Source organism: Aspergillus brasiliensis (assembly GCF_001889945.1).
Source record: "Aspergillus brasiliensis CBS 101740 unplaced genomic scaffold ASPBRscaffold_13, whole genome shotgun sequence".
NCBI lineage: Eukaryota > Fungi > Ascomycota > Eurotiomycetes > Eurotiales > Aspergillaceae > Aspergillus > Aspergillus brasiliensis.
Window position 1 is genome coordinate 465522 of NW_027137454.1, and position 22622 is coordinate 488143.

The 22622-nt window shown below is 46.7% G+C and overlaps 10 protein-coding genes across 10 annotated transcripts; 7 read left to right on the forward strand and 3 right to left on the reverse strand.

Annotated features, from left to right (window-relative positions):
* Nucleotides 1-442: 442 nt before the first annotated feature.
* On the forward strand, nt 443-1493 carry ASPBRDRAFT_659792 (uncharacterized protein; the record flags this gene model as incomplete). The annotated part of the gene is made up of 3 exons (XM_067628621.1): nt 443-773; nt 807-1167; nt 1286-1493. The coding sequence occupies 3 exons, from the start codon at nt 443-445 to the stop codon at nt 1491-1493; spliced, it is 900 nt and encodes a 299-aa protein (XP_067475478.1).
* Nucleotides 1494-2900: 1407 nt separating this feature from the next.
* On the forward strand, nt 2901-4103 carry ASPBRDRAFT_47176 (zinc-binding alcohol dehydrogenase family protein). The gene has a single exon (XM_067625801.1). The coding sequence runs from the start codon at nt 3044-3046 to the stop codon at nt 4064-4066; it is 1023 nt and encodes a 340-aa protein (XP_067475479.1). The 5' UTR covers nt 2901-3043; the 3' UTR covers nt 4067-4103.
* Nucleotides 4104-5683: 1580 nt separating this feature from the next.
* ASPBRDRAFT_47177 (antibiotic biosynthesis monooxygenase family protein) lies at nt 5684-6324 on the forward strand. The gene has a single exon (XM_067625802.1). The coding sequence runs from the start codon at nt 5732-5734 to the stop codon at nt 6113-6115; it is 384 nt and encodes a 127-aa protein (XP_067475480.1). The 5' UTR covers nt 5684-5731; the 3' UTR covers nt 6116-6324.
* Nucleotides 6325-6684: 360 nt separating this feature from the next.
* Nucleotides 6685-8814, reverse strand: ASPBRDRAFT_47178 (cytochrome P450). The gene is made up of 5 exons (XM_067625803.1): nt 8341-8814; nt 7934-8283; nt 7270-7872; nt 7083-7214; nt 6685-7024 (listed from the first exon to the last, which is right to left on the reverse strand). Exons 1-5 carry the CDS (start codon nt 8537-8539, stop codon nt 6845-6847), a joined length of 1464 nt encoding a protein of 487 aa, XP_067475481.1. The 5' UTR covers nt 8540-8814; the 3' UTR covers nt 6685-6844.
* Nucleotides 8815-9305: 491 nt separating this feature from the next.
* Nucleotides 9306-9654, forward strand: ASPBRDRAFT_47180 (uncharacterized protein). Its single transcript, XM_067625804.1, has one exon. It carries the CDS (start codon nt 9436-9438, stop codon nt 9625-9627), a length of 192 nt encoding a protein of 63 aa, XP_067475482.1. The 5' UTR covers nt 9306-9435; the 3' UTR covers nt 9628-9654.
* A 342-nt stretch (nt 9655-9996) lies between these two features.
* ASPBRDRAFT_210135 (uncharacterized protein) lies at nt 9997-11150 on the forward strand. Its single transcript, XM_067621888.1, has 2 exons — nt 9997-10093; nt 10159-11150. The coding sequence occupies exons 1-2, from the start codon at nt 10002-10004 to the stop codon at nt 11054-11056; spliced, it is 990 nt and encodes a 329-aa protein (XP_067475483.1). The 5' UTR covers nt 9997-10001; the 3' UTR covers nt 11057-11150.
* A 1167-nt stretch (nt 11151-12317) lies between these two features.
* On the reverse strand, nt 12318-13362 carry ASPBRDRAFT_160078 (DUF1772 domain-containing protein). The gene is made up of 2 exons (XM_067619459.1): nt 13142-13362; nt 12318-13075 (listed from the first exon to the last, which is right to left on the reverse strand). Exons 1-2 carry the CDS (start codon nt 13209-13211, stop codon nt 12615-12617), a joined length of 531 nt encoding a protein of 176 aa, XP_067475484.1. The 5' UTR covers nt 13212-13362; the 3' UTR covers nt 12318-12614.
* A 2847-nt stretch (nt 13363-16209) lies between these two features.
* On the reverse strand, nt 16210-17291 carry ASPBRDRAFT_133756 (NmrA/HSCARG family protein; the record flags this gene model as incomplete). Its single annotated transcript, XM_067618548.1, has 3 exons — nt 16210-16629; nt 16691-17020; nt 17088-17291. 3 exons carry the CDS (start codon nt 17289-17291, stop codon nt 16210-16212), a joined length of 954 nt encoding a protein of 317 aa, XP_067475485.1.
* Nucleotides 17292-17678: 387 nt separating this feature from the next.
* Nucleotides 17679-18564, forward strand: ASPBRDRAFT_659803 (uncharacterized protein). The gene is made up of 2 exons (XM_067628622.1): nt 17679-17900; nt 18068-18564. The coding sequence occupies exons 1-2, from the start codon at nt 17693-17695 to the stop codon at nt 18175-18177; spliced, it is 318 nt and encodes a 105-aa protein (XP_067475486.1). The 5' UTR covers nt 17679-17692; the 3' UTR covers nt 18178-18564.
* A 654-nt stretch (nt 18565-19218) lies between these two features.
* On the forward strand, nt 19219-21167 carry ASPBRDRAFT_133630 (uncharacterized protein; the record flags this gene model as incomplete). Its single annotated transcript, XM_067618533.1, has 3 exons — nt 19219-19504; nt 19576-20050; nt 20108-21167. 3 exons carry the CDS (start codon nt 19219-19221, stop codon nt 21165-21167), a joined length of 1821 nt encoding a protein of 606 aa, XP_067475487.1.
* Between the last annotated feature and the right edge of the window lie 1455 nt (nt 21168-22622).

Below are 22622 nucleotides of genomic sequence, written 5' to 3' on the forward strand. Positions count from 1 at the left end.
ATTTTAAGATGCTTTGTTGATGCCACTAAAGAGGAATAGATGGCCGTATAGAAACACGTTATATCTGTACCGGAATTGCTCAGAAGTGGCCTGAAGTCCAATAGTTAGATTATGACTGCCCAGGCGCGCAAGATCAAAAACGTGTTTGAGAACTTTTAACAGGTTGGAAGACTATGTTACCGGCAGCGGCTTCAGCCGGATACTCCAAAGGCCCTTTTTCCACAGACGAAGTAATTCCCGATAAATTATCAGACTGAGATTAGAAGCCATACTTAACTGTAATAATCAGGGCTTGGGAGTGCCCAATGTTCTGGGCCGGTAAAAGAAGAATAGAAACTATAGTCACGCTCCTTTCTCTCTCAGAGATTTATTAAACAAGCACTTAGTGTTTTAGCTTCACTACACATCTTCGCCGATCTTTGTTCTCATCTCGCGCTAGAAGATGTCGCAAGTCTTTTTACCTTTACAGTTAGCAACAATGTCGCTCCGACACAGGGTTGCCGTGGCGCCACTTAGACGCCTCCGAATAGTCAGGGATTACTACGAACAACATGCACCAGTTCCTAGAACACTGATAACCACTGAGGGCCTGAACATTGACCCGGCCTTTCAACCACCATTTCGCCTCCCTTTACCGACCAACGCCGCGCAAGTCGCCAGCTGGAAGTCAATCACGGACACTGTGGCTCCTTTATTGTCGCTCAGATCTGCCTATCTAGGCGAGCAGAATTCAACTATTGTGGATAGCCAGCCAAAGTTTTCTTTGGCTCCAAGTGCCATTCCCATTCAGTCGACTTAGGAGGTAGGTGCCCATTCCCCCATATCTGAGAGAGATATGCAAGAGGCTATCGGGATTTTTGTGGCTGCGGCACAGAGGGCGATGGAAGCTGGTTTCGATGCAGTACAGATCCACGGAGCCAATGGATACCTGCTGGATCAGTTCACCCAAGACACTGCGAATCGTCGAGGTGAGAGATGGCGTGGCAATGTTGATGATAGGTCTCGCTTCGGCGTCGAAGCTACTAGAGCTGTGGTACTAGTTATTGGCGCAGAAAACGCCGGCTACCAAATCAGTCCTCACCGCGACTTTCAGGGCATGAGAATGGAAGAGACCTGCCCGCAATTTGAAGACCATGTTACCAAGCTTGCAATTCTCAGTTTGGCCAGGTAGTCATCGCCAGAATGAAGAGCGCAGAAGATTCTAACAATCCAGCTTCGATGGATTCATGAGCGTGGGGGAACACAAGCCCGATTCTTGCTGCTGGTGGAATGAATGTGCTGAGAGTGCCAGAACGCTTGTGGCTCAATGGGCCGATAAATATATTGTAGTGATGTTTGGAAGATTCTTCGTTGCAAATGCGAATCTTCCATTCTGGTTCCAGTTCGACATAGAGTTCAACTTATGGGATAGGGACACCTTTTCCACACCCCAAGCTTCAGGATGCACGGATTATTCTTTTCGTCCTTTATTCAACGCAGAACTTACTTTGTAATCCGTATAATATCTTGCTTCCTGGGTCAGTTGATACTATGTGAATTTATCTCCTCCTACGTAAACTTTCTTTAGACCTCTTAGGAGTCCTTGTGAGCCCGGTATTGTAGATAAATATTCTGATTTTTGGTTGGGGGACCTCATCTTTGAAGGCTGATAAGACAGTTAACTGTCGGTGCAGACTTACTAGATGTATGTATCGGCTTGTGAATTGATGAACTTCTCTGGGGAAGCTTATAAAACTGTTCTAAGGCCGTTCAGTGGCCTATGAAGTCTAGGGTCCCTGGACAAGGCTCTAAATATATGCGTACGAAATGTTACTCTGTAAGTACACATACTAGAATAACTAAAGCCCGTATCTCGGTGACGGACGTGGTCTGGTTTGCTGCACTCGCAAAGTGCTGTTGGAAATACAATTCCTCTTGATCAGGGATATGAAGTGACTGGTCTGAGGGCACCTTCATTTGATAAGCGTCATAGCCACTCAGTCTTACCTGCCAGACTTTCTTGGTTTTCTAACTGTTGGCTGGGTATTGGGTGTTCCAGAATAGTTTGGTGACATGAGTATTCTGATAACAGGAATGTGAGCCTTGTGCTTAAATGGGTAGTTAATATATGGGACTAGTAGAAAGCGATAGCGAGGTATGCACTTAGCCGCGTTGCTCCAACTGCGTCACCGTTTATGTAAACGTCCTCAGCGTTTGACAATAATGAAGTTAGCAAAGCGGACTCAGGATTAATGGCTTAAGTAGATACTGTGCAATTATCGGTCATTTAGGAAATACAGATGGTGACGAGGTTTAACCAAACCGTACACAATTCTAGGAGCCCGGTCTGAGGTAGCTTATCCGTGAAGATAACTTGCCTATTTTTTTTTTTTTTTTTTGCCATCGTGGCATTCCCATTGATCGGATAACAAGTGTGTGGCTCTACAAGCTCTTGGGGCCACTCGAGGCAGTTGTGCGAGGTCGGCCATCGGGCAGTTTAGGCACATCACTGAGGCCACCACGGGAACCCTGAGCAGTAAACCCCTCACTTGCAGGCTTCCTGCAGGCATTTGCGTGCATGTCTGTCCTGCGCCATTCCGCAGAGGGCTATGGCTCCGCTCAGTTAGATCAAACACCTTGCGTAAACCCTCCATTGGTTTTGCTCGGGTTTTGTAGATGTTGCAAAACCCGCCAAGCGGCATCAATTGGGTAATCAGGATTTTGGGACTGATTATACTCGGCCTGTGACAAAGCCCGAAGTGCCGATTCTTGAGCAGCATCAGTCCGCTCATCTGCTGCTCAGGTCAGGTCGGTGATTAGCTGTGTCTTCTCCGAATTGACCTGCCATATTCCATATTTTACTAGGAGTACATGCATTCAGAGCCTGTCGAAAGTCTAACTTTTTTTTGTGGCTACACTCACTCTCGTCGAGGGAACTAGTCGTAAGCATTTGCAATATCTCGTTTTCTCTTTTTTTTTTTATATATTTATTTATTTATTTATTTATTATTATTATTGTTATTCATCCCTACCATCGAAGACGACAGGCGTCTAGAACTTCATAATGACAGGCAATCTCGCTGCTTTGATACCCAGTGAAAAAAGTCAGGTACAGGTTGTACCTGTGCCAGTGCCATACCCCGGACCCTCTGATCTGCTTGTCAGAAACCTATCAATCGCTTTGAATCCTGTGGAAGCAAAGATGCAAGCCTTTGCGTACATCAAGGCGTCGTATCCTCTTAATCCAGGCCTAACGTTCGCTGGAGTTGTGGAGCAAGTTGGCTCCGCAGTCTCGGGATTTGAAGTCGGGGACCATGTTGCCGTTGTAGCTCCCCTTGATTCTGGAAACGAGTATAGATCATTCCAGCAGCGGGTCCTCGCGCAGGAGAGGGTCACATCGCGTCTGAAACCTGGTACAAGGCTAGAGGATGCTGCTGCTCTGATTGGAAACCTGGCTACTGTTGTTGGTGCTTTGAATATTGTCCTTGGCTTGGAGAGGCCAGCCCTGGAGGGATCGAGTCCCGCCAAAGGGAAGAAAACCTTCATATACGGTGGATCTTCCAATGTCGGTATTCTGGCAATCCAATACGCTGCTCTTGCAGGGTACACCGTGATTTCTACTACCTCGGCACCGAAGCGTCCATTTCTAGAGCGGCTGGGCGCTGTCCAGTTGATTGACCATACTCTGGTGGCAGAAGAACTTGCGGCTCAGATTATCAACGAAGGCCCGTATGATTATATTTTTGACTCTATCGGGACTCTGGAGGTGACAGAACTCATCGGCCATGTCGTCGCAGCCCAGGGAGGTGGTACATTTTGCTCGACAGGCCGGGCTCCATGCGTTCTTCCACCTAACGTCAGAAAATTGAACGATGCTTTTCCTGCTCTCCTGCTTGACCCAGGGAATGATTCAATTAGGAGATGGTTCTATGAGGACTTCTTCCCGCTAGCTGTCTCCACTCTAATCACTCCGCCACCGAGTGAAAAGGTACCCGGGGGATTAGCAGTAGTCCAGGGATGCTTGGATAGATTGTTAGCAGGCACCTCTGGCTCTAAGCTCTTGATCGACCCTTGGTCATATCTCTAGTCTGCTTTTTATTTCTTTGTGGCATTGTGATTCATGCAGGAGCATGGGAAATGCAGAGTATAGTCTCTGACAGCAGCTACCTGTGAGGACAGCCCAATAGATTATTTCTTGCGTAATCGGGTAGTATAAGCAATGTAGCTACAGCACAAAGTCGAAATGATAGAAGTTGCGGCATATGCTAAGTGTGCATAACATGTGTCGGTTGATACCTTGTTAAAGAGAAAACATAGAAACCAAGTATCAATGGCCTGATTCTCTCATTCTAGTATGCCTCAGTATTCCTTCATCCGAACGCTACCCAGGAACGTACAGATTCTTGGAGTGTCGACTTAGTCTGTCATAAAACCTATCACTTTTGTAACCTGCTCTAACAACATTCTACCATGCTATGCCAGTTACTAGGAAAATTCCCTCTTAGTCTACCTGGTAGTAATCTTACATCTCTCAATACTTACTATCCGAAGCAGTATTCAGTATGATGTCAGCGAGTGGCCACCTCGACATCTTTCATTGACAAGGCCATTCAAAATGATAAACAGGTATTGTTAAGGAGACTAGGCCTATTGATTGGTGGGATTCAGCAGACAGCGTACTAGTACAGCAGTAATGCCGAAACATGCCACGTCTTGCCTGAATGATCTAGTTTCATATAACGCTGGTATGGGGTATAGCTGTTTACAGGTATTTACCAGATGTCACCCCTGTCTATAGTCTATGCATGGACCCATTACTGTCTAGACTGGTTCAATCGTACCCAACCTGTGAAACCGGAAGTTTTGTAGGGAATAGAATCAATCCTATTATTTTACAACTATCATATGAACAGGCCCGCATTGAAATGGTTCGATTGAATTTTCGTTGATGTGATCAACGCACCGAATATGATACCGGGGATCCTTTCGTCACTTCGCGGACAGTCAATGCCATATCAAGTAACTGACTGGGGGAATTAATTTGTATCCGTCCTTTGATAAAAGGGTAGTGTTGCGCAAGGTGTGGTCTAAAGACTAGGACCAAAGTCCACGCGTGCAGTCTTAGTTGCAATCTCTACGGCCCTAAGCAAAGGCATCCGGACAGCCGACAGTCCGACGACCGATTCTTGGGTGGTAAGGTGGAATAAACAGGGATCGTACATGCAAGAGAAGGATCTTTACCCGGAATAACAGGCATATTCGGCGGAACACATCTAATAGGGGTAGCAAACTGATAGGAACTCAAGTCCGTGCATCGCGAACAGTCGTCTCGAAATCACCCTTGGGCCGCCAGCAAATCTCTTCGGCTTTTAGGAATCGCCGCAAAACCCGCCCTGCCGATTGTATCCACATGCGGCATGCGAAGCAAATGACCATCATAGTTAGAAGCACGGAGATAGATGCCGAAAAAGCTGAGCCAGCATGTAGTTGAGTTAGCTTATCAGGCCAGAGACGAATGGATTTGCCTTGAACGGGGAAGCAGTTGCTGACGGAATCACCAGGTTTCGCGAGGATCACCGTGGTTTAAAACCGTCATCATATTGTCTGCGGAGTGTGGCCAAGTACAAAAGTTTCAATTGTCTCTCAATATCATCGGGCCATCCCTCGACCTCTAGAGATAGAAGGATCTTTTCAGATAAGAAAAAAATAAAAAGAAGAGAAAAAGAAATTATTCGAACCTCCACGAGAGAAAATGATCCCTACTCATGTACCTCTCGACAAATCGACCACCTTCGAGGCCATGCTTCTGGCCGATCCTCCTGTTGGCCCGGTTGTACTCCTTAATGTCATTTCAGTCCCTCCCGGCACCGACAACGAGTTACTCCTGAAGACTTGGCGCCGCACTGCTGAGATTCTCAAAAAGGCTCCTGGTTATATTTCGACTCAACTCCATTCTGCTATCGGAGACGGTAACTTTATCGTCAACTACGCCGTCTGGGAGAACAACGAATATTTAAGAAATGGGTTGGCTTTGCCTGAATTCAAAGCGGCGTGTCAAGATTTTCCGGATGGGACTGAGTTTCGTGCGGCCGTTTTGCAAAAAGCTGCAATTGATGGGATTTGCGTCGGTGTGTAATTAACACGAATGACAAAGGCTACTATTACACAAATATCATTTTTGTTCAGGGCCCCTGGACTTGTGCGAATATGCGGTTGCTGCATCTCTTGAGGAGCAGAAATACATGTTCGCTAAGCGGTCCTCCATGCGGACAGAAAATGTAGGGCAACACTATGAGTGCGATTTAGGGTTCGGTTCTAAAGAGCAGGGTTCTGGTGGAGGATGGGAGTGTTGCATACATAGGATATGCAAGATGCTTATTATTCTCTCAATGGGTATCCAATATGAGATGGAAGACGTAATTTTAGAGCCAATATAAAGCGTACTGCAAGAAATCCTACTTCACGTGTTGGAGCTTTTCGAGGGAGGTGGAGTAAGTTACTTGATAGAATAAGAGATCTCGATATCCATCGTCTATCGGCACTTGAAATAGAGGTATAGAGTTTGGATGCCCCCTCAGATGATTGAGTTAGGAGCAATAATATTCAATAATGGCTTCGCCTCGTGGACAAAAAAAAAAAAAAAAAAAAAAAAAAAAGAAAAAAGAAGTAGAGTAGAATTATTTGCGGGAGCCAGCGAAATTAAAGGAACTTTTCTATTGCATTGTAATTTCCAGTCGCCGATCTTTCTATAGACACTCTCCTCGCCAGAGCGAGTGTACCCTCTATGGATGGGACCAACGAGCTTAGAAATCCCTTGGGGAAAACGCCCGAACTGTATGCTACAGCTAGCGGTGGTCCCACGAGCTCATCTTCGCTTGATCTTGCAGTAGAACTTTTGCTTCGCAAACATATAGGATTTGACGGTCCATTCCGCCTTCGGAGGATCAAGCTCGAAATCGTAGTTTTTCACAAGCTGTGGGACGAGTTTGCTGATTTCTAGAAAGCTTATATGCCTTCCAATACATGTGCGCGACCCGAATCCGAACTTTGTAGTCAGAAGGTCAGTCAAGGCTTATTCAAAATAGAACGTGGATGAACGGTACCGAAGCAAAGTAGGAGTCCATCTTGGAGACTTCCTCTTTCGGGCCAAGCCAACGCTCGGGCCTGAATGTTGCAGGGTCTGGAAAAATACTTTCGTTGTGATGAGCCACCCAGGCATTGATCCCGACTTCGGTCTGTGACAGCGTTAACCAATAATTTCCAGAAAATATTGCCGATCTAACTACTTACGCCCTCGGGCAGGAATGTCCCAGACAGTTTTGCACCGCCTTGCGGTACACGGCGTGCCAAAACTATCGCTATTGCGGGGTGAATCCGTAGTCCTTCTTTAATCACAGCCTGGAGATACGGCATATCCTGAGATTGCTTGAAGGTAACCGGATCAGAAAGCTCACCAGCATCGCACTTCTGATCTATCTCATCTCGCAATTTCTGCATCTTATCCGGGTTCTGGATCAGATAGTACAGGATCGCGCCCAGGGTGATTGCTGTCGTATCTGAGCCTGCAGCAATGTTGCTCCTGCATGATACCTGAGTATCAGCGTGAGTATTGGTCCCCTCTTCTTCCAAGGCCAAAAGTTTGGTAAGAAAATCATTCTTGTCGTTGGGTGTTATTCCTTTGCGGCGCTGCCCTATGTGGAAGTTCACAAAATCAAGTAGTTCTGCCCGAGAGGAATGGACACCGTACGGTCGAAGCTTCTCCAGTGTCTTCTGGTACCAGTAGTGCAGATCTGGCACGATTCCGACGAAACTGCCGTAGAGGGTGGCGCGGTGGATCTGATGGATAATGCCATCATCGCCTTCCCTCTCCATCAAGCCAAAGGGATGCCCAGCCTGTCAGTGTCTATCAGCTTGTGGACCTCGTTAAAGAGCAAAGGGGGAGGGTGAAATTGACCGTAATTGACCCAATAAGGTCGAAGGCGTAGTATTGCAGAAACGCACCCATATCAACAGGGCGGCCTTCGGTGCAGAACTTCTGAAACTTATCCTCCAGCGTAGCGGTACATTGGTCCACAAAGCCTTCGTAGCTCAGTAGATTTGTCAGGGAGTATAACTTGGCAATCCGTCGTCTCATTCCCGCATGGACATTGGGATCCTTCTCAGAGAAAAGACTTGTTTTATCCACGTCGGTAAACGCCGAGTAAAAGCTTGCCTTGACGAAGGGCTTTCCCAGTCCGTAAATGATCTTCACCGCCGCAGGATCATCGATGCTGCACTTATTTGGCCCAATGCGAACAATTGGGCCTGAACTGTTAGCCGGACGAAGAATTACGGTGATGGGCTGGAGTTTAGAATGCATACCATGTCGTCTATGAAGCAAGATAAGCTTCTTTTCCAGGTCTCCTGGTAGGAGAGCATATACCTCCCAGAGTCTAGTTAACTTCGCCCATACAGGACCAGGAATATCTTTCAATGGACCGCAAAATGCAACATATAGTCTGCGAAAGACCAGGAGAGTGGATATAGTGACGAGCGTAATAGCTGCAAGCTCAAAACGCATGTTGGTGGTGCTTCAAACGTACCAGAACAATTTTGAAATAGAAAATGCGACTTTGCATGAGAATTTGAGAATTTCATATAGAAATAGGTCTTGGAAAGCCAGCTCCCTTATTCCGGGGCTCGGGCCCGGAGCTGTGCCAGACCGGTCGTTGTCCGCCTAAGTCCGAAACCTGAAATTCCCAAGTACTCAGGTAGACATAGGAGGGTTTCCATGTCGAATGGGATCAATTCGGGGCAGAGTTTCCCCACATATCATTCAGTACCATGTTGTTTGAGTGGGCTTTTGGTTGAAATGTCGTCTGCAGGTTCAGCAAGTTCATTTTAGCTGCGAGATTTAAGTTCGGCACTAAAGACTTCGGCATCGGCGAACTTGACGGACCTTCGGTGCATATAAGTGCCGATATATAGTAGAACAGCGCTGGAAGTATTATTGGGCCAATTCGTCCTGGCTGCTAGACCCCTATCTCCTGTTTCCTTTTATTGACAGCTACAGTCCTGACCGAGAAGTCTCTCGACAGGAACTCCTCATCCTTTCATTAACCTTCTCCTAAAGTCCTGATACAGTGTTGTATGCTTCTTATTCCAAGGTCGTTGACGGAGTAAAGTGATTGATTTCTTTCCGTCCCAGCACATTGCATATAGCCTTCGCCCGCAATCAATCATCCCAATCTCTCTATAGGGAGGGTTTTCATCAAGAGACACTTTTTACGACTTGGCCATTGGGCCTTGCCTGTGGTCGTTATAATGCATAACAACCATGTGGAAGACCAGCCACATCTATGTACCACCAGCAATGGACACAGTGGCTGCAGTCAGGCAACGCACGGCGCCTCTAACGAACCGTTTCCCAACACTGAAAAGCTAGTGCCCAACCACAACAGTCTCAGACCTCCCATGATGGAGGATAGCCTCAACCAGACAGACATTGAGGGACAACCAGACAACCAGTTGAATATTGTGGAACCGGAAAGGCAAGGGAATGTGAACTCGCCTCAGTGGGACGGGCCAGATGATCCCGAAAATCCGCAGAATTTCTCCATCTTCAAGAAGTGGCTCATTACTATGAGCTTATCCACTATGACTGTTTAGGTGACCTTCTTGACTAGTGTTTTCAGCACAGCCACCGTCGTTACAGCGAGGGAATTCCAGGTTCCCACCGAGGTGATGGTGCTGGCTACTACTCTGCCTATGTGTGTAAGTTCCCATACTTTGGCTCCCAGTTGTCCAGATTTATGTTTACCATTCCTGATCGCCATGGATCCAGGGTTTTGCAGTCGGGCCTTTAGTCTGAGGCCCACTCTCCGAGCTCTATGGAAGAAAGCAGCCAATTTTCTTGGGCTATGCGTGCTTTGCCATCTTCCAAATTCCGGTGGCTGTTGCGAATAACGTACAGACGATACTGGTCGCCCGCTTTTTTGTCGGGTTTTTTTGGTTGTTCCGCTCTTGCAGTCTCTGGTGGTGCGATGGCCGACTATTGGGGTCCGGTTGATCGAGGAGTTGCGATTGCAATATTCTCCTCAGCCACGTTTGGGGGCCCCGTTCTTGGTCCAATCTTGTAAGTCATTTCTACCTTGGTCAACGTATTAGGGAGGCTGACATCGCCAATGTGAGCACATGCAGAGGTGGCTTTATCACACAATCACATCTCGGCTGGCGCTGGACGGCGTGGATTACACTCATCGCGTCCGCCTTTTTTGGATCGATTTGTTTCCTTATTGTCCCTGAGACCTACCACCCTATTCTCCTCCAAAGGAGAGCTGCTGCCCTTCGCAAATCATCTGGGAGCGGGACGGATCACTCCCCGCTCAACAAAGCACATCCTTCAGTCCAAGAATTTGTGTCCAAGTATGTCTTCAGACCGCTTCAGATGCTATTTCTTGAGCCCATCCTCGCTTGCATTACAGTCTATCTGTCATTTATTTACGCCATTCTCTATCTATTCTTCGAGGCATACCCCATATCATTCGGAGAAATCCGGGGTTGGAGGAACCAAGGCGTCGCCGCCCTTCCTTTCATATGCATCTTGATCGGCGTCTTCTGTGGTGCGTGCTTGATTATTTACATCACGAAAACGTCATTCGCTCGCAACTTGAAGACACGGGGAACAGTCGTCCCGGAAGAGCGCCTGGTCCCTATGATGATCGCTTCAATACTCCTCCCCATCGGCCTCTTTTGGTTTGGATGGACATCTCATCCGCACACGTCATGGGTTGCACAAGTTGCCGCTGGAATACCTATGGGGGCAGGAATCCTGGTCATTTTCATGCAGGGACTCAATTACATTATAGATGTTTATAGGATGTTTGCGAACTCCGCGTTGGCTGCCAACACCTCCTGCCGAAGCTTGCTTGCCGGGGGTTTTCCGCTGTTTGCGGCGCAGATGTATCACAGATTAGGTGTTGATTGGGCGTCGAGCTTGCTGGCGTTTCTCACTGTTGGAATGGTTCCGATTCCATTCATTTTCTACTTCTATGGTGCCAGGATTCGAGGGATGAGCAAGTATCGCCCACAACTATGAACCGAGGATATCCAACCGGGAATGGTCCATTACCTGGTCTACGCCAGTTAGCTTAGGTCTCTTTTGTGCAGTTTTAGGTTCCCTGGGACAGGTGTTTGGATACTAGATTCCTGCTTCATTTTAGCAAAGCGCCTGCATAGCTAATCATTCATAGGCAGGCTCCAACAGATTGATTGATCGAATCATGTTCAACTAACTAACTGAATTTAAAGAGATGTGTTGAAGGTTGCTGTTATCTAATTTCTGTTCTCAATATTGGGCTGCTCTCGTGCCATTACAATGTCTTGCCATATCGAAAACGAGTATCACAACTAAACTGGCCTCCCACCTGGCCATAGCCTCTTCTGCGCCACCGGGCGCGATACCTATCCCACTCTATATTATGTAGTCGTTCCGTGCTGACGCGTTCCCGCACCTAGAAAGACCCCTTTGCTGATGGCGTCATTCCGTCAATTCTGCGCGGCGAAACTGTCTGAGCAGGCCTTGTTGTGTGCATACAATAGTGGATCGCCTGCGGGTAGGAAGCAAACACGTTGTAGTCTAATATTTCCGGGCTCCCTCCACTTCAAGGAGCGTAAGCAAATATCTATCTGCAGATCTCTCTATACAATGGACACTGCAGGAGAGTGTGCTTTGATTTCTGGGACCCTTCTCCGCAGCTGCACCGGTCTGTGTTAGAGACCTTGATTTTACAGGAAGTAGAGCACTCCACGGAGACACGTCTATAACACATTCATGTTATAGAACTCCTTCCTGTATACTATTATCATAGGGTGAATGAATTTACCCAATCAACTAACCCACTGTACGTCTAAACAGTCACCCAAGATCATTTGCCACGCACATACTACGCGTGGAGACAAATAAACCTTTACCTACCTATCTTCTTAACTTTTCTAATAGGATTCTAGGTGAAGATCGTGTCATCCTGCAGAAACTGTTCTTGTCCAGTTCAAGCTTATTCTTGATACAGTGGCCTTGGTCTTTGGAGTACGATCAAACAGGATTAGAACAAAGGAAAATACGTTGTATTTCGCCTCAATGACCGTCAGGGAATCGTGTTACTTGAACATCACGATCCTTTGTGCAGTTCCTTAGTACTGAATCAACCTTTAACTACTACCACCACCCTTGACAATAGTTGGCGTTTTGTTCAAGTGAAGGGAAACAATAAATCGACCGTATGGTTGGTGTCGCGTGCCTACAGTATCAATAGTATGCACATTTCTAAATAATTTTCAAGTACTCGTAGGAAGGGTGCGATGAGATTCGGGCGTTGAGTAGCTAGTCTGGAAATTTCAGTCGTTGTTATATCTACTTGTACCATCATAGGCGCGAATTCGAACAGCAGAATAGTAGATAGTAAGAGATCATGGGCCCCAAAGTATTAGAACCTTTCGTGTTGTAACCATCACGACAGAAACGGATAGGCATAGAAGAGAGGTATCGGGATGTGATAATGTCGATTTTTGCATACAGTATCCCATGACGAGCAACTAAATTACACTGCAACTGAACTGAAATCGCCCTGTAAACTACATAGCATCCCACTTTCGTCCTATGCAAGTGTGGCGAAGGCACCTAATAGACAACCCGCCAACGGTAAAAGGCTTCTGAAGCCATTGAGCGAGATCCACTTGCTGACAAGCTGTTCAATCTCCGTACCACCCAAGGATGTAGGTTCGGAGATTGATTTGGATTCAGCCAACATCGCGTTGTTGGTACTGCTCATCACGGCAATTGTATAAGGCATAATACTCAGGGTCAAAATTGCCGCTGCACCATACAGGGTAGTCGTGTTGCGCGCAACCTGACGGAATAATGGCGAGCTGGAGCGCGTAGACCAGGCCAGATAGAAGAAGGCAGACGCGGTCACCACGGCAATAGGAGGGTTTTGAGATTTCCCCGATTCGTACAAATTCCGCCAGAGTTTGACGACGTTCATAGCAGGTAGGTGATCTTCATTGTGGGCACGCAAGAGCGCAGGTGCCGCATTCATGCTGAGAGCGGCAATATTGCCTACCCGAGTAGTACACTGGTTAGAAGTTGAACAACACATCACACAGATGACAACGAAAGGTATACCTGAAAGCCAGGCGGCGCCTGTGAGGCCGATGGCTTGAGCGACACGATAGCCAAGGGGGAAGACGTGCATTGTGGGACGGATTGACTGATATAGTACTGTGTAAAAGACAGCTGCCAACGGACAAGGGGAAAGGACAAGGTTTTAGATGAGCAGATCAAAATTCGTTGATGGTATTTCAGGCAAAGGGGATGCGACGTTACTTGTTGGACGGGTTCGAAAGCTTATAGCAACCTAAGGGCCTCCCTAGCATGTCCGTCCCTCTTTTAGCAAGATATACCTCGATTTGGCGCATGGAGCGTTCCATAATGACCGTTTTGTGATTGGTGGGTTTTGCCGGAGTTCCTCGGGCCCACTCCTCCCAATTGGGCGGCGAGAAAATGATGAACACCACATAACGTAATCTTTGGAGGTCTCAAGTTGCGACGGGATCAGAAATTAGTGTGACTGTATCAGAGAAATCCTGACCCAGGATGAGCTCAAGCATATGGGAAAATAATCTTAAGTTAGAGTCTTAGTCTTTCTAAACTTATACTAGCTTTTCTGAGCCCATACCAGCTTTTCTAAAGGATATCAGCTATTATATCTACACACTTCAAATCATTTAAGGTATCTATGAGGATATCTAGGGTATTTAGAGTATTAGGGATTTTAGAGATTTTTTTTTTCTATTAAGTAATATTTTAGAACATGTGTAAAGATAATTCAATATTAGGAATTATCACGTCTATACATTTTTTGAAATATTAGAATATATGCTTGAGCTTATCCTAAGTTGGGATTTTTGTGAATCTCTCTGTGCTATTCTTTTTTCCCTAGCTCTGGTCTGACACCATTGTACTAATTTCTGACCCCGTCGCAGCTGCATACCCACGGAGGTGCTCATGCTTTAATTCACGATATACCTGTGATCGCGGAGGCTCATTAAGAAAGTGTATACCAATAATAGCATGTCTAGTCAGACCAGTCTCAATACATTTGTTTAATGCACACCGCATTTCTACCGTATCCTTTGGGATCGTAACAATCGTCCTGTGTGTTGACTGTTGACTCAACAAAAAGATTTCCACGGTATCCACTGGCCTACATTGAATATGCATAGTATGGCAATGTCTGTACTTGTGTCTTGCTGAGAGACCGCATTGGTGCGGCTTTAGGAAATTTAGGGCCGCTGATCTACCTGGAGCGTTAGATATCCAGGATATAATCTATTTGATGCCAGTGGAGTTGGTGGAACGGTATATCGGAATCGAAGTATCGCCGACAGTCACGGAGGTCGGGGGTCGAAAAGGCCGATGGCCTCACTTCCACTATATGTGGATCATTCGTGCGTTATTGGTCGTCACTCTAGACTATCCATCGGTAGACCGTGAACTAGATAGAGACCTATCGCTTAGCAGTCACACCATGGTCGGATTCTATCCGATAGAGTCATAATCTAGCTAAAGAAAGTAGAGTTGGACTAGAGAACTTCGATATGGGTGGCTTGTCTGATTGCTGGTTTCTCACCCTCTTTGGTGGCTTCGACTTCTTTTAGCCCTACTACCGACGTGTGTTATGGAGGAGAAAAGGTGATTATTCGAAGTATGAAGTTAGAGGCCTTGTTGTACTTTGGAAGATGAAGTACTGAAGGAGGAAGACGTACATCCCGTCCAAGCACAATTCACTAATGCCACAAACACTTCCTCATCGGTCGTAGACTGGTGTTTGATACGCTATCTTGACAGTCAACCCGCCATATCTGCTCTCAATTTCCACGGATCTCACAATATCGCTAGGTGATTACCAAAATAGCTTTTCTCTGCTGGAGAATGTCAACAATAGTGAGAATACATCACTTTCTATTTATAAGAAGTCTGTGATATAATAAATAAGCAATGGAATAAAGTATATATCACCTGCTATGCCAGTGATAATTTTGATATGTAATCCGTACGTTGTGATATATATAAGTTGTAAAATTCACACATTTGATATTCAATATAAAGGACCTTACTCGCTGGCCTTCTTTATAATCAGGCTTTACATCTCCTTATTGACTAAGATATGCTATATGATAAGTGAGTAAGCTAAAGTGCTTTCTATTATCCAGCCCTATCTTGCACTATTACTAGTATCATACACTTCTCAGTGTACGATTAGTATTGAGTTGTAGTATAGCTCCCTAGACCCGTGGAAGAAGGTATAAATATTCCTTTAACCCCCTGCTTATATATTTTTAGCCGTTGAGATCTGCAGATCGGCTGGGGATTGCACTATATTGAAGGGTGTTATAGAAATGTTGATTGAATAAACCTGATGAGTGGATTGACTGCGAACAAGGTTATCTATCGCGCCTATACTGCTCCACAGGATCTAGCCGATTTCCTTGAAGCGGGTTCCCCGCCAATATACATCGGATTTGGTTCCATTGCAGTCGATGGTCCAGATGCTCTTACGCAGACTATCCTACAGGCGGTTGAAATAACAGGTCAAAGGGCTATCATCTCAAAAGAATGGGGTTAGAGTTGGACCCAATGAAATTAACCAGAGTAATACATTCTTCTTAGATAACTGCCCGCATGACTGGTTATTCCAGAGAGTATCCTGTGTGGTTCATCATGGTGGTGCTGGAACAACAGCAACTGTTCTTTCCTTGGGACGACCGACCATCATTGTCCCATTTTTCTTTTCAGTGACCAGCTCTTTTGGGGGGGGCTTTGGTGGCGCAAAATGGCGACCCCCCCCGGGGCCCCTAACCACCGGCCTATTCTAAAAGTAACTGCAAACCGTTTGGCTAGCGCAATTGATTTATGTTTCCAGCGTGGTACTGCCGAAAAGGCACAGAAGCTGGGTGAGAATACTGTAGGGATCCCCTTACAGAGATAAGGTTAGGCTGGGTTGCATGGTCAAACTTTGAGACCTTGTAATATAAGATGTTGTTCGGTACATAGACAGACTACTCTTTGACAACTCCCGGACCTCTCGCGTGTCTTCAGTCCAAGAACTTTGTATTTCAATTCTCAAGAGATCAACATGTTATTTACATGCCCTGCCATGGGTGCATTTCCAAGACAATGGATATGGGACACTATGACCAATCAAATCCAGCAAATACCTCCTTCATGCCCACTAAGCCAGTTATCTTCAGATCCTTGTTCGTCAGAACCTGCTGATCGGCGGATGTCCAGCTCCTCTCGCCGACTACCTCCCAGTACTTGAACATGAGGCCAACCTCGAGTCCCCACTTCGGCCACAGCTTATCATAATGCTCCAAGGAAACCGCCACATACTCGGCCGGCTTGCCCGATACCTCTGACCAGAGCTTCAGCATATCCCCGGCGGTCCTCGTCTCCGTATTGCCGAAAACGACCTTGCCGGGAAGGGTGAGGTGCGGCTGCTCCAGGATCGCAAGAGCGTAAATACCCGTATTCACCTTGGTGTCGCCCATGGTGGTGATGGGTGTAGTCTCCGAGACCGGGAAGACCTGGACGTGCTTGCCGGAGGATTTCTGCGTCCAGGGTTTAGCAGGTCAAACAAACACAATATGAAATACCTATGGATATACTTACCACAAAATTGGGAACGATCATCGGCATGACAATGTTCGATGCGTAGTAGGTCACCCACAAGAAAGTGGTCTTGGCCAGTAGCTCTCGGTCTTGTTTGATGAATTGGTCGACCTTGAATTTACTCTCGAAGTGAGGCACGGGACAGGTACCGCCTGAGATCTTCATGTTGTCCGGAAGCGTACTCCAAATGTAGTGCTGGAGAGTAGGCGTTTTGGCGGCTGCCTTGGCAAGGTTGATGCCCTGCGAGGCCTCGATTTCGATGGATTCTTCGGCGTTGTGCTGTGCGAAGGCGGCAAAGAAATCGGTAACAGCAAAGATTGCATAGGAGCCCTTTTAGTGTGTAAGTGTATTTATTTTTTTTTTTTTTCATAATAAGTGGAATATTATTCTGACGCACCTTGAATGCCTTCACCAGCGACGCTTCATCATTCGAGTCCGCAGATACCATCTCAACGCCTTGGGCAGTAAGTGCTTTGGCGGCCTCGCTGTTGACGTTGCGAGTGATACCACGGACCTGGTATTTACCCGACTTCAAAGCGGCGGCAACGACTGAGCCACCTTGGGCTCCGGTGGCGCCAACGACGGTGATAAGTTTGGACATATTGGGGGGTCACGGTTGAGTGTCGGATAGGATTGATAGACGAAAATGTAGTAATTGAAGGGAGTTCTGTTGGAAAGATATTGTGCAGAACATTGGGAAGATGTCGATATATATATACCCATGGGGAGTGCAAATCAACGCCTTAGGAATGGCGCCGTCGTTCACGCTGTTAACAGTTGTCCATCTACAAATTGATACATCAATCTTGATAGAGTAGATCCATGGTGTTGATTGATGCTCGCCGCACTTACCAAGTGGGTTCGGGGTCGGAGTCAAAAAACAATGGTCCACCAATGAGGGTATCCGACAAGTCCCACTTGAAGCAAAGTTGACGCCCGCCCCATTTAACCTCATTTACCAAAAGGGTTCGGCCGGAGTTTTCGGAATCAAATCGACCCCGAATGGAAAGGGAAACTGACATTCCAAGCCACTGTGGATCCCCCACACACCCTTCCTACTGGTTATTTTCTTGCATTTACTATGTATATCGGATCCGCAAAACAGCGATCGAAAGGACTACTGACCTAGATTACGAGCGAGGCCAGCACCGAGCAGCCCGGGGAACACAGGTGCAACAGAAAGCAAATCGGCATACGGCGGATGAAATTAGTGGATGAAAGATAGGGGTGGAAGGGGGCTTGGCTTCCGGTTCATGCCCATCGGAAGCTCTGAGCAAGATCTCCGTTACCCATAACAAGGAAGCAAGACTACAGGCGATACCAGAATTGGAGGACAGGGATGATTCAACCAAGAGAGACTGAGAGTGGATCGAATAGGGACAACTGTTCTGTATTATTCCTCTAGAAATGGCTCAAAATGTATAATGCCTAGATCTTTGGCACAGAGGGAGAATCCCGAACAGCAAACGACGCGAATCCAGACCTGATCGCTCCAAAATAGTACCTCTTGACTGGTCTCGAGCGCTCCAATCTTCATGTTTCATTCCTTATAGTTTATCCCCTTCGCTTGCCTGCTGACACCGCCAAAATAGGAACAACAGGCCCAAGGAGTGCCAACAGAGTCTCGCCTCGCGTGGAGAATGCGTTTCGTTACTCACAATCTACCGCTCCGGTATCAACTGCATGGTGGAACATGTCGGCAAGTCTATGACCCTGGGGAAGCTGGCTTTCTTCACATCAATTTCACCAAGCACAATGTCTCCCTTTACGGCTCCTTGATGTGAGCTAAAAGGTCAGTGTGCTGCCTAAGCCGGTGCCTACCACATCGTAATGCTCATGTCCATGGGTATCACCCTAGAAAACACCATGGCCACGTTATCATACTGTACTCTCATCAAATCCGTTTAGCTGTGTCGGCGACGTCCTTGTTGATAGAATATCTAGTGGTATTTATAAACTAGACAAGCATATCAACCTATATTAGGAGATCAAATTGGATATTATTCATACAATATATTTCAGTATGGTAATTCACTCTGACGTTCCGAGACACCGATAAAATGCACAAGTAAACCTTCATGCAAGTGCAGATATCCGTGCTCTGGATTGGCGTAGGGTGCAACCGAATATAGATGCAATGATCTGCAACTATAATTTTAGTCCACAAAATAGTTCGCATTATCGCTCGGATGTGTTCGTAACCGATTCCTTGTGGGCACATCACAAGTGGCACGTACTTAGGCAATTTTCTAGTGTTGATCCGACGTTCAAGCGCGTACTGAAAAATCGGCACACGCTATCGAGTGCAAATATCGATACACATTCCATAGCCACACACTTAGGTGCTTATTCCCTTTACCCCTGGCTTGGAGGCCCCGATGAGTGCAGATCGTCAGTGGGTATGAGCAGAAGGCTGGCACCCAAGAAACCCCGTTAAGATTAGGGGTTTTGATCATGAGAGATATAAATGCTAGTCATATCCAGGATGATTCCAGCATACCTACATCTTAATCCATTTTCTTTTCAGGATGGTGTTTCGCAGTCCTCTCGTTGATTTCTTCATCCTCCTAGGCCTTCTAAGTACTATTCGGACTACAGGGGGTTGGTCTTGTCCTGACCTGATAACCAGCTCTGTGCCGGCTAAGTTCGCGTTGGTCTTAACGGAACAGAATATCTCTCCAGACGGATTCCAAAGAAAGGGTATATTGGTGAACGGCCAATTCCCTGGTCCGATTCTCGAGGTTTGCCAAGGAGATGAGGTTGAAGTCCAAGTGTGGAATGAACTCCCTTATCCAGTGACGATCCATTTTCACGGTGAGATTCCCCCATAGTGGTTGCGTCTTATTGCGAAGTCAAGATCTGATAGATCCACCGATATTGTATAGGGATTGAACAGAGAGGAACTCCATGGTCCGATGGTGTTCCCGGGGTATCGCAAAAAGGAATTCAGCCAGGATTATCGTTTACATATAAGTGGACAGCTACCGATTATGGAAGCTACTTCTATCACTCTCACGAAAGAGGCCATCTCGAGGATGGGTTATATGGACCAATCTACATCCATCCCAGGGATTCCGTGGAACGGCCATTTGCACAGATCACCGATGATTCCAGCCAGCTTAAAGCGATGCACGTTGCAGAGCAGAACACAAAACCAATCATCCTGTCCGATTGGCGTCACTTGACATCGGAGCAAGTATGGGAGGCTGAGCAAGCTACTGGACTGGATGCATATTGCGCTAACGCACTGTTAATCAATGGCAAAGGATCTGTTACTTGTCTATCGCAAGAGACAATTGATGAGTTCACTAGTGAGGCACTGAAGCCACTTCTCAACGGATCCCATCTGACCGACATTGGGTACATAATATAACCCCAGCCCTCCAAGTTGTGCTTCGCTGACATAAAAACCATTAGATGTTTGCCTCCGACCATCCCCGCCGCCCAAGGTCCTTATCATCACAATTTCAGCGCAGTTCCGCCGAGCTTGTTTTCAGGGTGCAACGCATCACACGGAGCAACGGAGATATTGCTTGTTAATCCCGGGCTTCAATACAGCAGCTGGGATCTCATAAATGCGGGTGGCCTTGCCACTATCTCTTTCTCGATCGACGAGCATCCAATGTATGTGTATGCGGTTGATGGGCGATATATTGTCCCCAAGCTTGTGGATGCCGTTAAATTGGTTCCTGGACGGCGGTTTTCTATCCTCGTCAAGCTCGACAAGCCTCCCCGTGACTATACCGTTCGGTCGACCATCATTGGAAATCAAATCCTAAATACCACGGCAATAATGTCGTATAATGCTGCTGCTGTACAGTTTCAGAACGCCCCATCTACCCCTTACATCGACATCACCGGTCGCAACGCCACCCCTGATGCAATACTCCTGGACGAAACACAAGTTGTCCCCTTCCCCGTGGAGGTACCGGCCCAAACAGCAGATCAGACCTTTGTCCTGCACATTGATCGGTTTAATTCCTCCTACCAATGGACCCTCGGCAACGGCAGTTTCCCGCTCTCCCTGGAAGAGGCAGCGCCTCTTCTCTTCTTCCCCAACTCGGAGGTTGCGCATAGTGACCTGAGCATCCGCACCACGAATGGCAGCTGGGTCGACCTGATCTTCTACGTGAGGTCGGCACCCCAACCTGAACATCCCATACATAAACACTCCAATAAGTTCTTCTACCTTGGATCCGGTCACGGCGAGTGGAAATACCCCTCTGTCGCTGAGGCCATGCACGATATCCCTCAGAATTTCAACCTCCACAATCCTCCGCTTTTTGATACTCTCGCTACGCCCGCTGCTATTTCTGATCCGGCATGGACAGCTGTACGGTATCACGTTGTCAATCCAGGGGCATTTGTGGTCCATTGTCATATTCAAGTCCATATCAATGGCGGCATGAGTTTGGCCGTTCTGGATGGCATAGATGCTTGGCCACAGATACCTGCCGAATACCAGATCACCAACTGACCGTTAGGGGTCTGTAAAGTGATGGATCACTCGAACTCCCGACCATAAAACCGCTCCAGCCAGCAGGTGTTAAATGTGGAGAAGCTAATATCGGAGTTACCCCATACCTGATTTGATTTATATTCAGTTTCTTAGTTGATCGGTTGACTGACTGTATGATATAATTGATCCTTTCCCAGCCGCCCCCTAGACATGTATGCAGCCAAGATCTTGGTTACCCGCCAGTCCCAGTTTTTCCGGGCATAGGGAAGGGGTTCTTTGCAAATAGAAAGTGTAATAGAGATAAATACATCATGGAAATTAAAAAAAACACCTCGAACACTTTGTTATATACTTTTCGACAATGGCGGATAAGATCGATTTGGTCTGCCGGCAGTCGAATGGGTACGTGATATATCAGAAACGCTTAAGCCATATTCTGGCCTCCAGAGCGTGGGGGTAAATACGGGCTGCATTTTACAAGATACAGTGAGATTATTTAAGGTTAGTGACTGCGCAAATAGACTGCTGGTTGGTGCAGGATAGGGGGACCGCCACGTGAATATATGTAGAGGGAGCCATATGATAGCTTAGACAGTGCCTTTTATATAGAATGAATCCACATCTTCGCACCATATCATCAAAGAACTGGCCGGATGAGAGTTCATATATTACCAACAAGGTTACCGTATCTTTGTCTACAGTCCGAGTCAGCTGTACACTCCCAGATAAACCCCTAAAGGCCATCTCCAGCCCAAGTTCTGGGATTAATAAGCTGAAGCTACTAACTATCGAATACGCTAGTCCAAAGTTGTTTAAAGTTTATTCGACGACTAATTTGTGAGGACCGTGCGTTCTCCTGGGGTATTCATCAGCTATCAGGGTGACTGTTATCTCGAGTTCATAAGACTTTATACAAACAATAAGACTAAAGGTATCTAAAGATTTCTTTGAATCTACTAAAGTCATACACCACCAGCTATTGAAATAACTGAATAACTTAATATATACCAGAAGAATTGAAGAACAGATGGATGCGATCACGTGGCCATTACCATTCAACTTGCAGTCGATTAGTGAGCCACCAGACAGGCTGACAAATCGACGCTAAGGGCAAGTGTCCGCCGAGTGTCTCCAATGACACCGACTTTAGTACACTCCTTTCACCCATCCATTCATGTGTTCAGTGGCAACAATGTCGACAGCTTCAGGAGGAGAACAAGTACAGCACAGAAATCGGCCGTCGGCCTGCAGCAATTGTCGGTCTAAAAAGATTCGTTGTAAGGACCCGGTATCCTGTAGTGTTGCCCATTGATCATGCCTTGACGTCGATTGATAGGCAGTAGGACACTCCCGTGCGCCAACTGTTCGGTTAGCTACTTTCTCTTCTTTTCGCTGCAATGCATGGATCCTGTGATAACTAATGGTTGTGGCACTATTCCTAGGATTTTGGAAAGGAATGTAACTATCCATCTC

Bases quoted from the DNA above. Each gene is read 5' to 3' on its own strand.
- ASPBRDRAFT_47176 (XM_067625801.1), top strand. From the start codon at position 3,044: ATGACAGGCAATCTCGCTGCTTTGATACCCAGTGAAAAAAGTCAGGTA.
- ASPBRDRAFT_47177 (XM_067625802.1), top strand. From the start codon at position 5,732: ATGATCCCTACTCATGTACCTCTCGACAAATCGACCACCTTCGAGGCC.
- ASPBRDRAFT_47178 (XM_067625803.1), bottom strand. From the start codon at position 8,539: ATGCGTTTTGAGCTTGCAGCTATTACGCTCGTCACTATATCCACTCTC. The intron at 8,284-8,340 runs GTATGCATTCTA...CTAACAGTTCAG, and splicing joins CTTGCTTCATAGACGACATG to GCCCAATTGTTCGCATTGGG. The intron at 7,873-7,933 runs GTCAATTTCACC...AGACACTGACAG, and splicing joins ACCTTATTGGGTCAATTACG to GCTGGGCATCCCTTTGGCTT.
- ASPBRDRAFT_47180 (XM_067625804.1), top strand. From the start codon at position 9,436: ATGGAGGATAGCCTCAACCAGACAGACATTGAGGGACAACCAGACAAC.
- ASPBRDRAFT_210135 (XM_067621888.1), top strand. From the start codon at position 10,002: ATGGCCGACTATTGGGGTCCGGTTGATCGAGGAGTTGCGATTGCAATA. The intron at 10,094-10,158 runs GTAAGTCATTTC...GAGCACATGCAG, and splicing joins CCCGTTCTTGGTCCAATCTT to AGGTGGCTTTATCACACAAT.
- ASPBRDRAFT_160078 (XM_067619459.1), bottom strand. From the start codon at position 13,211: ATGCACGTCTTCCCCCTTGGCTATCGTGTCGCTCAAGCCATCGGCCTC. The intron at 13,076-13,141 runs GTATACCTTTCG...CTACTCGGGTAG, and splicing joins AGGCGCCGCCTGGCTTTCAG to GCAATATTGCCGCTCTCAGC.
- ASPBRDRAFT_659803 (XM_067628622.1), top strand. From the start codon at position 17,693: ATGGAAAGGGAAACTGACATTCCAAGCCACTGTGGATCCCCCACACAC. The intron at 17,901-18,067 runs GTGGATGAAAGA...TGGATCGAATAG, and splicing joins GCATACGGCGGATGAAATTA to GGACAACTGTTCTGTATTAT.